The sequence below is a fragment of the Hermetia illucens genome, chromosome 3 (assembly GCF_905115235.1).
Source record: "Hermetia illucens chromosome 3, iHerIll2.2.curated.20191125, whole genome shotgun sequence".
Classification (NCBI taxonomy): Eukaryota; Metazoa; Arthropoda; class Insecta; order Diptera; family Stratiomyidae; genus Hermetia; species Hermetia illucens.
This window is the reverse complement of record NC_051851.1, coordinates 52,987,686-52,999,847: the sequence shown is the minus strand read 5'-3', so window position 1 is coordinate 52,999,847 and position 12,162 is coordinate 52,987,686. Positions and strand designations below refer to the sequence as shown.

The following is a 12,162-nucleotide window of genomic DNA, read 5'->3' as shown; positions in this document are numbered from 1 at the left end:
ATCTTTTTGGGGCGTTTCAATGAAAGGAGAGAAAATGATTTTGATATGTTGAGCATCGTTAGAAGTGACCTAGTTTTCATAAATAGCATGAGAATTTTATTAAGAGTACTGCGCTTTTATCAGTCAAATTCATACTTTCCTAAACCAAATGTAAATTTACTATTATCAGATGGTTTTGTTGTTGGTAACGCGGCGGCAGGATATTTCTTCTTGACGCTGGTCCCTCATGTGACCGCAAATTTATCGCACAATTATATCTTCCGGTCGGTTGCAAAAGAGATATTTTAAACCTTTCAAAGTTTAGCACAAACCTAACTTGAGTTGAATAATCAGCGGAACTGTTCGCGGCTGTTGTTTTGAATTGATGGAAAATTTATGGTTAAATTTAGTTATGCTGTCAAACTCAACAGACAATTCTGGGTGCCTACCGATTTTCCTTAGCTTTTAGAGAAGTTCTACTCAATTTTGGGAAGTGTCTACTACACCACAGAATAAAGGAAAGCACACATATTCTGCCAATTTTTTATGGATTTGTCAAACTCATTGCCTCGCAAATTTGCTTTTGTCGTATTATATGATTGTCAGTCATTCTTCTGCTATTTGGAAGGCAGTAGATAGCATTTCCGGGACTTTATTCGGGCTGTCTATGATCTTCCAAACTTATAAAAGGCAAATGTTTTCTCAATATAATTTCGAAATATTGTGAAAACCAAATAAATCAGTTTAATTGTTTCGTGAACAGCAGCGCCTTCAAGCTAATTACTTCGCAAGCGAGGCTTGTAAAAAAGGTTCGGACTCAAGAGAAGTAGGGCTAATATTTTTCACAAAATTATGCCGCTTAAAAGCCCATATATATTAAATAGAGATATTACATGTCTTTCCCTTTCCCTCTTTCATTTCATCCTCCTTTGAGGAAACCTTATATCATTATTTAAATATATATATATTCTACCATGTATTTATAAGCCTAAGAGGCAATAATATAAAATTTATAAATATTTCCGTGTGGTGCTGTAGAAACAAGTATGTCCCATCTGCATCACGATCATAATTTTCAATGTTTACCTGCTTCAAGGTAGTAAATCTGTACAACTTTGACTTGAACGAAAGGGGACAAAAAGGAGATAGATTAATTTTATGTGTGGTAATCGGAGAAGTTCAAGTTGCTTACACATTGGAATGTAATATCTTCGTCACATGCAATACGTACAAAATATTATATGATAGGATAGAAAACTCGCTGGTAGAGTGTCTGGGAAATTCTTGGGGACTAGAATAAAGAATATAAGATATGTTCCAGCATTGAGTCTATGTTGTGCAGAGTCTGCAAATCATTTAATTCTTGTGGCAAAATCACCGCATGTAGTGCTCTGAAAAAAGCAGAATTGATTTTACTAACGAGATACATGAAATGTGACATAGGATCACATAAAAGGCAATACGTAAAATATTAAATTGAGAATATCTACGGAAACGACTGCAAGTGATTGCCTGCTGGAATATTTACATCGCTGTGCGAAGTTAGGTTAATTTGAAATATCACAGAAAAAGATTTCTTCATTCTTTGTTAGTAATGACCCTGTGGCACCTTGTATTCATCTTTTAATTTGGACTGTGTCCAGTTACGTTGCCATCTTCACTTGTAATCAGCTAAATATTTTCCATTTCCCAACCCATCTAATTGCCAGCTCTTTGCACTTTTAAATATATTTAAGATTAGGTAACAATCCCAACGGACTATAGAAATGTCTTCTTGCTACGAAATGAAAAGAAAACAAATATATATTCCTCCCAGGTCACCCTTATTGTTCTTTAACGTAATTTATTGCCTAGTACTTTCACATTTTGTTCAACATTCACTTTTGCCAAACACCTCAACTTACGATCCCCATGGAAATGCCCACAGCGGCGCAAAAATACAGTCAAACTCCGAAGGCGAGAACTGTAGAAGAAAGATAAAAACCCCGAATAGAATCGAAATACTTAAGGTGACCGGGGTTCTCTTACCCATTAGTGCGAAAAGTGAGGCACGAAACAAATATACACACCTCTTGAATCCTATTCATCCTTGAAAATAAGCCGAAAGTAGAACAAGTTGAAGTTCCGTATGAAGAAATTTCATCCGGGACTAACAATATCGTCCGTATTAGACCCCTAAATGGGAAAAGTTGAAAGAAGACCTGGGAAACGGCACAAATAAGAAAAATATAAGTAAGAAAGTTGCTTAGTTTCGTTTCGTTTTTCGTCGAAGAAAATTGCTCTTATTGTTGTTTATTTGCAGTTTTTCCCCATTCCGCTAGTTGAGTTCGGGTAACAGAAAGTGGTGTGGGTGAGTGAAAGCAATAAGCTTCATTCTAGCCTAAGTCTTTATTTAGGTATGTATCCTATTTTCCTGCCGCACTCTATCTGGAAGGCATCTCTGATGGGCCAAAGCGGAAAAGAGCATCTTTCAGTGACTGTTTATCGGGCTTTTAACATCTGACAAGATAATCGCAATAAATTTTACTTAGAACTGCAGATAGCTTTTAGTCTCTCTCCGCATCTTCTTTTCCTTATTTCAAAACATTTGACTGGATGGCTATATTATTTCGAAAGATCTCTTTTTCTTGTGAAAGAAAAGCCTCCTTTAATGGAGGGTATGCGTTTATGGACCTTTAAAGAAAGGCTAAGCCATATATTATGGTTTGTATGAGTGCTCTATTTCATGAAACTCGACTTTTTTGAAAAATTGTCTATTTGTTCGAATTTAAATTAACACTACGGTAATTGGAAAGGAAAATTGCATTTTTTAATCAAGAATTTCATGTTTGCAAACTTGCAGAGTCCACGCCTTTGTGAAACATCTTGACCCCAGTCTGAAATATATCCGGGAATGCACTTATCAAATTAACAGCTTGTCCGTGCAACACCCCCAATCATGAATTGCTCTCGCCATCTTAACGCACCACCACAGTGAATGCTTTCTAGCTTCAATTAAAGCCATCCAATAAGTGCGACCAGAAATCAAATTCGAATAACAGAACACCCACCGTCATTGTGATTTGTTTTCCTCCTAGGGTGGTCCATCCAGAGGAAAATCTCCTGATTTCCGCATTGAAAATGACGAACGACCTTAGCAATCGAAATTTATATGTAGATCTGTTTGTATTCCTCCTGAACGAAGCGCATATAAATGTCAAGACATGCGCTGCGCATATCCTTTTGCAATGCGTCCATTCACTCGTCCGTTCATCCCATTTTTAGGAGGAAAGGGATGCTTCTTCACTCTTTTGACTGATGTTTATTGCATTTGGTACGAAAAGGGGGTAAAAGCGAAAGATATGGTACGGACATCTAAATCACCCTCACCATTTCTTCGACGAATGTCTAGGTCCTTGCAATATATCAAAATTGGATGGATAGAGATGCCAGGAGATGCGGATGTGCGGGTATGTCCTTTATAGACAGAAGTTGTATATAAGTACGGCATTATGCAAAAAGTGCTATGTAAGTTGCTGAAAGGGGAGTTGAAGTTTGGAGGAAAATAGTGGAAATATTTGCAAAAAGGATTTATGTGCTGTAGAGGATGGGCGACGTCTATTCCAGGAAGCACAGATGTGTATTATTTGGTTGGTTGGTTTTTAGCGCAGGTATTATGTGACATTTTGTCATGGCATTCAAATGAATGAATGTCTTAAAGGGAAAACATAATCGTCATAGGAAAAAATCAATAATTGTTATTAATTCGTTAATATAAAAGCCTTGAAATTAAAATATCATGACCAGAATGCAGGTCGTCCAAAAAAGAAATAACTTTAACTGTTGATTAAAAGATAATTACATATCATGCCTTCGGTTTTGCTCGAAATCTTAGCTCAGATATATTATATTCCTGGAATAAAGCGTGTGAATCAAGAAATTAAGAAGAATTATAAGAGTAACATAGTAAATATGATATTTTCAAAAATTTCGATGAATTTTCTTGTGCTGATTATATTACAGAAATGAATGGGCTAGAACTCCCCTATATCAGGTTCATAGTAGGCGAATTTCAGGTGTTTTTTCCTAACCAAAGAGAAATTTTCAGAAATCATTGGATGCCAAGCAGCTGCCAAAGATAGTATGCCTTTTTGTTGTAGTGTCCAACTACTAAATGTATCTTTCTTCATATAGGCACACAATTCTGGTCCAAAGCTTCTTTCCGCGTTGGTTCGTATTTTCTCATTCCACACGGAAAAGGAGCAAAAAAATTGTCATAAATGCTAAAATGGCAATGCCAGTGTTTCCTGCTGAGTGAACATTAACAACAACAAAGTGAACATTTTGACATTATAATTCAGACTTGTTCAAATTCTATGGTACTCTTACTCATTCCGAATTTGTGATGTTGACTTATTGATGACTAACGATCCTCGGATCTAGCGGTATTAATGCGTCAAGTAACATCAAGCTCGGTACCACGGACGGTAGAAACAACATTGCCAAAAACCGACGCCATCGATGTTTTACCAGTTCATGCAAATTGGAAGAGCGCGACAGTCAGCTAGACCGAGAACCTTCACTTTGTTTTGCGTTTATCTTCAGTCCGACTATACCTGCCTCCTTCTTCAAATTTAAAGCCATTTGGACAAAATCTATGATTCGGGGCCGGACTTGCCGAGCTCCACTCCATGTGATATTTTGTGTTATCATATGGAGCAGTGCAGGTACACTTCCTGTTTACTCTGTCGAAAACCTTTTTGAAATCGACCAAGAGCTGATTGAGCAGAGGACTCCACGCTTTGTCGCAAAATGTTCTACAGGGTGTTAATGTGGCCAATCATGGAGGATTCAAGTTTCTCTCGTCGAGATTTCGCGGTAGCTGTAGCATGCAAACACCTCTGAGGGACCTTTTCCTGAATTTTGACAGTCTTTTCTTCCACTCACTGGGAAAGATTTTAAATTGCTAGAATTTAATGATGGCTGAAAATAATAACTTTGCAGAGATTGCAGAGCTGCAAGCAACAGTTGCACCGGAAGACTCTCAACTGCAGTGACCTTGTCCGGCTTGAGTGCTTTGATGGCCAAGATTTGGCTGAGTAGTCCGTATTTGCATATTTACAATGGCGAAGATACTTTGCATTCACATTTCAACTTGTCCTAAAGTTAGAACTCGGTTTTCAATCATGGATGCATATAGCTACCTCTGCTGTTTTCACTCAATCAATTGTCATAATAAGGAACCTAACTTAACCTTATTAGAACCGAAACAGAAGAGAACTTAACTAGGATAGAGTAGGGATGGGTGCTCTGTTCCGAATGAGTCAATCAACTTCTTGCAGAAAGAAGAAGGGAATACAGTCCTTTGTTTCTGCAAATAAACTGGTAATTAGTAAGTGTGAACGCTTATGCTACATTTTTATAAAGTAATTGAAGCTGAAGTCTCCCTTTCCGCAACCATGAATAAGGTAGAACGATAAGACTCTTTAACCCGTTAACACGGATATTACTAGATCTTATCGACTTTATTGTTGATGAACTGTGCTTAATTCGATCAATTTTACCATCTTTGCAATGAACGCTGCTAAGCTTACGATTTTAAGAGAGTAACAACATTAACATATTCTTGTCATTTGAGGCGGAATTCGGGTATCAATTGGCGTAGCTTAAAGTTCTCAATGACAAAAATCATTACACTTTAAGGCTAATTAATTAAGATAATATTTTTTCAACAAGTGCATGCCGCAAAGTCAATCAATCCTAAAATTTTTGTCTTTCTAGGTTCATAAATGCGAGGCGGAGAATCGTTCAACCAATGATAGATCAATCAAATCGAGCAGGTAAGTTTGTGAACTCTTTAAATGTATCAGTAAACTCTCAGCAAGTTACCTTTCCAAACAATTTATCATGTCCATGCAATAAAACACCTTATTTCCACCACGCTTTGTCTGCACGAACAATGTGACCGCTTGCATGCGTCTCATCTATTGTCTTATCTCCCGAAAATTCGAATTTAATTCGTCATTCAACACTTTTCCACAACATTAAATCGACATCTTTAACATCCAATTATGATGTCGTGACGACGACAACAACGACTTTGACGAGGAATGTCCTTAAATAAACACCGACAGCTTCAAGAGTGCGCCTGGAGGAACAAAAACCAAAGAAGTTTTGATAGACAGACGAACAAGAGTGTAGTAAACCGCTCGTAGATACGTAGTCCAGGGATTTTACGACCGGAAGATAGACATAGTAAAATGGATAAAATGGACATAGAGGTTATATTGTAGGTTTATTTCAGGCGTGTAAACGTCATGGATAAGAAGATGGTTTTCTCCTCATCCGGGGTCATAATTTGAGCCTAAAGTGTATGGAGCGTGCTTGACTCTTTACGACACTTTCATTTGCCCATGATGATTCCTTTGACTATACTAAAACTGAAGTGTATTATCACTTGGAAAAGTGCCGCTTGAGTAAGTATATCACACACATGTGATATCAAGACTAATAAGAATTTTATGACTTTCACTTGTACGAACAGTGATAAGTTGAAGAAGGCCTGCCTAGTAAAGGGGTAAGACGGTTTGAATCATTGGGAAACTACTACTACTACTGTTTGCAGAAAAATTTCGTCGACCACATCAAATATAATTATGTTGTACATATAGTTTAAGTGGTTTAACGTAGACAAAATAAATAATAATATAATAAATAAAATTAAAGCCAGTTCAGGGGCTAAAAAGTAAAGCTTTCAAAACAAACAGTAGATTTCACCTTATTTAATTCTTCTCGTATGTAGACAGCTCTTTACACATACCAAAATGGTATGTGATACGAGGAAGAAGTCTCTGAATGCCTGCATTCCAAGGATTAGCCCTTGCCATTCGATAGTTAGCCATAAAGGCCAAGAATTAGGTTGCATATGTTTTTCTTTCGGAAAATGAGGAAGTATCTAAATATGTTTAGGTAGAATTTCCCCGTTCAATACTCGTGCCTATAAGAGCACTAAATGTTAAATGAAGGCGCAATTTCTATCTATCATCGACGGTGTCAGCAAATATGTACCGAATTAATAATAAATCATCCTCTGATATATTTTCATCTCTTAGAATTTACAGTGAAATAAATCTCGAAGCGTTGGGGAACTATTTAGCAATTTTGAAATTAGTTTTATTATTAGACCGTAAAGCAAGAAAAAACATGGAAATATTTATGGTGTTTCATATAGACTATCGTCCAAACATTTTTTTATATCAAAACTCATAAACAACATCTAAATAACTTTGCAAATAAATTTCACAATCTTTATTATTGCAGAACAGGCTATGTTATGCATTTTACCGCGCATTCAAGATGAAGTCCCGTCTATTTATCTGTCTGCCGGGACTGAAAGCTATGTATGGCTAGATTCAAGTGTTTTGAATTTTGTACTGAAGATAAAACATTTGCCAGGATTTGATAAATGAGTCGACTCCTATTAAATTTTGTACGAATAAAAGATAACCTTGTTCACGCGCTTTCTGTCTCTTACGCTATGATGCCGCGTTGTGTATCTAGGAGCGACTCAACTAAAGGACTAGAGATTTGAGTTATTTCTGACAGTGCATAAATAGCTGAAGCTACCAGAAAATATTAACCGATTAAAGACGAGGATATGACGGGTTGTTTTGATTTGATGATAGCTTTGATTTAGGCATTTGGCATTCTAAATATGGTTGGGTGTAATTTATTGGAAAGTTTTGATTTACGCTTTAAAGATTCTTGCTGTAGGTTGTAGAAAAAGGTTAGAATATAACAAAAATACTTCCAGACGGAAATGGTTTCAAACTCTGTTATGTAAGCTGAGAAAAAAAGTGAAGAAAACAGATATCTAGTTTCAGCCCATTTTATCTGCCTACAAAATATAATAAACATATTAACGTCCTTAACTTCACTTGTTTCTATGTTAAAGAATACAATTTTAAGATTCACACGTCAGCTATGAATAATTAATTTATTTTGTTTTATTTTCACTTGCAGTTTATACACCTCATCCTGGTCCATCAGGTTACGGTCATGAAGCGATGGGTTATATGATGGATAGTCAGGCACATATGATGCATCGTCCACCTGGCGATCCAAGTTTTCATCAAGGCTACCCGCATTATCCACCTGCAGAGTATTACGGACAACATTTGTAATTTAGGGACAATATTTTTTAAAAATATTTATATATGTAATGCTGTTATTTTATTTTTGTTTGTAATAACGAAAATTGTGTAAAAAGGTAAGCCATTTGTTATAAATTGCATGATAAAAAAATATCAGATTATTGAAGAAGAAATCATTATTCGTACGTACTACGTGAAAAATACCATCTATCCTATCAAATCACCATTGCTTTAGTCGGCCTTTAAGTCGTTTCATTGACTTCGATCTTAGCAAGTTAGTTTTCGTTCCCATTGTGGGTACAACTTCAGATCGATTGCAAATATCCTTATTTCGAATATAATGATATTATGTTACGTCAATGGTCCAACGTAACATCTCTGTCGTCATTATCGCATTACTCGGCCAGCACTTGAATCTGCAGAGGACTAGAGGGTGGATTTGACATGATCGTTAATGATTCGAACATAAAACCGTCATGCGTCATATTTTATCAAGTTTGATTAAGAGGTGGTGCTTCTTTTCATGAATAAATAACCTTTCTTTTGAATAAATTTTTTCGGGAATTAGTTGCTCCCTTCTTCCATGTAACGACATTTAGATATTTACCATGGATTGAAATAAAGATAAATCTGGACTTTTTAATTTTTAGGATGGTCTAAAATGCAGCACAAATGATATGCTGGTGTCATATGGTTGCCTTCATATGGACATGTGGTTACATTAAGGCATTCTCAAAAGGGCAATCCAATAAAATTGATTACAGAATGGTTTAGTTCCTAGTATATTTTGTTACCATCCCGAATTTGTCTTGTCTAGCAAAGAGTAAAGAAATGCTGTCTTTCACAACAGCTTGTGGTGATAGAACGAAACACTCAATAGTATGGAATGCCTGCGGAAAAGATTTTCAATTGTATACATGTACATATATAGTATATATGGTAGTCGGGGTAATCGGGGTTTAGGCCATTCTCGCAAACGATTCGCTTCTCATCACCAGTTATCTTTTGTAAAAAGGATCGTTTTCCGAACGTTTCGACAGCATATTGTAGATATTAATAAACGCGGTCAACAGCGTTTTTTGAATTCAAGAGTAATTCAAATATCAAGTTTGTGTACATATCCAAGCTTCTCTAAGTGCAAATGAACCCTTTCTTGACTAACTTTTAATATTGTTGCAATGGCTCGTATCATATAACGTGGGTTTGACTTAAACATTGGCATCATTTTGTTATCATCAATTTCGGTGGGTCGCCCTTACTGAGGAGAATTTTTAATATTAAAACTCTCAGGTGCTTTTGGCCTTCAATTTTCAACTTGTTTCGATGTTTCAAAAAGGAAGCTACTGTTACTGATGGTATTGACAATCATTGGTTTATTTTGCGTACTGGGTTTATGATCAGTTTAATCAAATTTATACAGTGGCACCTCTCCAGAAAATTCTAACTTTGCAATGGAAGGATATTAAACAGCAAATAAACAGAAGTCTAGTAAATACTTTTCTTAATTCGAAAATATGCTCGTATTCGATAATGATTTCTTCTTATTCAAAAGTAATTTCTCATTACTAAATAATAATTTAAAATATTTTTGCTGATCAAGAAAAAAGAAACATAACTAACTTACAGTTTGTCTATTCTTCGTTTCAGCGTTCACCCAGTGATTATGCTCGAGTTTTTCAAGTTGTTTTTGTTTCACCACCCCAAACGGCAGAATAAAAGTCATATTCGGCCAGCCTAGCTCATCCTTCAATATTGTGCATAGTTAAAATCTAATACATTAGAACACAAAGAAATTATGAAGTAAAATTATTGTGCAAATAGTTTTGTTACCACATCATCAGCAACTACGATAGACAAAAACTTGTTTAAGCAACCAACGAGTCGGGAGACGAAGTGAGTTTTAGTCTCATGAAAATATGGAAAAATTAATGAACACAAGAAAATAATTTTCAGTATGGAAAAATCATGAATTTTATTTTTCGACTTGAACCTAAAGCGAAATGCAAGCGGAAACAACGAGTTTATAACATACATATATATATTAATTTTTCCTAAGAACAAATAGAAAATGAAAAAAATCTACCACATAAACTTAAAAAGAAAACGAAATTATAACTAAAAAGTGAAGTGGTCGACGCAAGTATTTTTTAAAAGCATAATATGGTTAAATTAATATGTAAGAAAGAATAAAATCAAGTGTGAGTGAGCTAAAACTTTCGAAATTATTATAAATAGTGTAGTGATTCTGACAGTAAATTTGATTCGTGACTAACGTTTAAGTAGAACAATTTAAATATGGAAACATATTTTCGAAACGACTGGGGCGAGAAGTAGCGAAGAGGCAGTGAATTGTAAGCGACCAGTGAAAAATTAGTTGACTGAACTTTGAAAGTGTACGTAATCGAAGGTGAATTCCAGTTCTAAACTAAATCTCTGCAGCTTTCTTAGCGATCTTGTAAATATAGAGGAATAAAGATCCGCTATAAAATGCCCTTATCATTGTAGTACTGGTAACATCGTGGCAATATCGACTGATCACATAATAAAAAAATTCATAACAACAACTTTAAACAAAGCTAAAGATTATATATTTAGATATTGTAAGGCACTATTTACAATTCATTGTTTAAAATTAAAAAATGAAATAACAACAAAATCACATACACCCCTTACAACTAAAGTCGTCGCTTTTAAAAATCGCAAGATATAAAGAGAACGTAAAAAAACTATACATATTATTGAGAATCATTAAAACAATAATAAAATAATAAAACGGCATAAATGAAGCAAACAACCTAATCTAATATAATAATGTAATTTTGTGTAATTAATAATTTTAGTATAAAAAAGTGCATATTTCCTAGAGTAAGCCTAAAAACTAGATGATTGAATTACAAGAACTAAATTTAAAAAGTGAATCCTGTTAAATTAGCATATGTATGAAGGCAAGAAATAAGAGAAAAAAATTCAAAAAACACAAAAAATGAAACAATGGTATACTAAATCAGAACAAAACCTATACATATACATGATAGAAGAAAATGCAAAAAAACATATACGAGTACATAAAATAAAGAAGATCTTAACTTTACTATTATTATTATATACATGCATATACAAAAATTGAATTGTAAGAACAAGAACATTGTAAAAATCTTTAATTAATTATAAATATATTAATTTAATTTCAAGTTATAAGTTTAGATAAAATCATGTGTAAAATGGTCAAAAAAATTCGCACATATACAGACACAGTAACACATACCCTCAAATCCAAAACAAAAATACTACATTAAATAGAAAATTTTAACAAACAGCCATGAAATTTGTGAAGACAGGTCAGTTTAAAATGCAAATGAAGGAAACCTCACTTAACAAAAATCTATAGAAACAATTTCTTGAAAATATTCTTTTTGACAAATTTCATACCCTTCTGTGTGCGGAAAAAAAATTATAGAACAAAAATCATCATTTCACTTTTCCTCGAAATACATATATGCAAGAAAAATTTAGAAGATCCAAATTCTATGGGAGCATCTATTACATAGATACGTATTTCTATTTGTTGTTCGAGCACATTGGATTTGTTTATATACCTTTTCGAAGGGGAGTTTTTTCTATAGCATTTTTGTTCATGAAGTTTCTTTTATTTATGTTTCTCCTTTAAGGAGAAAAATACGTACATGTTTGGGAAAGTATCAATCCTATGGAAAGGAAAAACTAGAAGAAAAATTTTATTGTCTATTATCCAACAAAAGAAGCGTTATTATTTTATTATTTTTGTTTTGCATTTTAATTTTTAAATTTATTGAATAAAGAACGAAACAATGAGAATTAAATGATTTTGTGTTTTTATTTTGATTTTAAATGATTTGTTGTTCGACTTTATCTATAGTTGCTTCCATTTGAATTTTGTTTGCAATTTACAGCGGAATTTTCGGATGGAACTGTTTATTGGACCTCATTGTCAGCTGAACTGTTTAAAAAACGGATTTTCATAAACAAAGGAATTGAAAATCGCGTTGTGAAAATATTTTACTATCATTTAAAT

The 12,162-nt window shown here is 34.3% G+C and overlaps 1 protein-coding gene across 3 annotated transcripts in view; it reads left to right on the top strand.

The window, feature by feature from the left end:
* The window catches only part of LOC119651502 (homeobox protein homothorax), a 440,180-nt gene extending 428,230 nt beyond the window's left edge, over nucleotides 1-11,950 (top strand). For all 3 annotated transcript variants that reach the window (XM_038055121.1, XM_038055120.1, XM_038055123.1), the window contains 3 exons: nucleotides 5,740-5,798; nucleotides 7,981-8,227; nucleotides 9,759-11,950. In XM_038055121.1, coding sequence (XP_037911049.1) covers nucleotides 5,740-5,798; nucleotides 7,981-8,141 — 220 coding nt within the window. In that variant the 3' untranslated portion in view covers nucleotides 8,142-8,227; nucleotides 9,759-11,950. The remainder of the gene's footprint in view (nucleotides 1-5,739; nucleotides 5,799-7,980; nucleotides 8,228-9,758) is intronic.
* The last annotated feature ends 212 nt before the right edge of the window (nucleotides 11,951-12,162 follow it).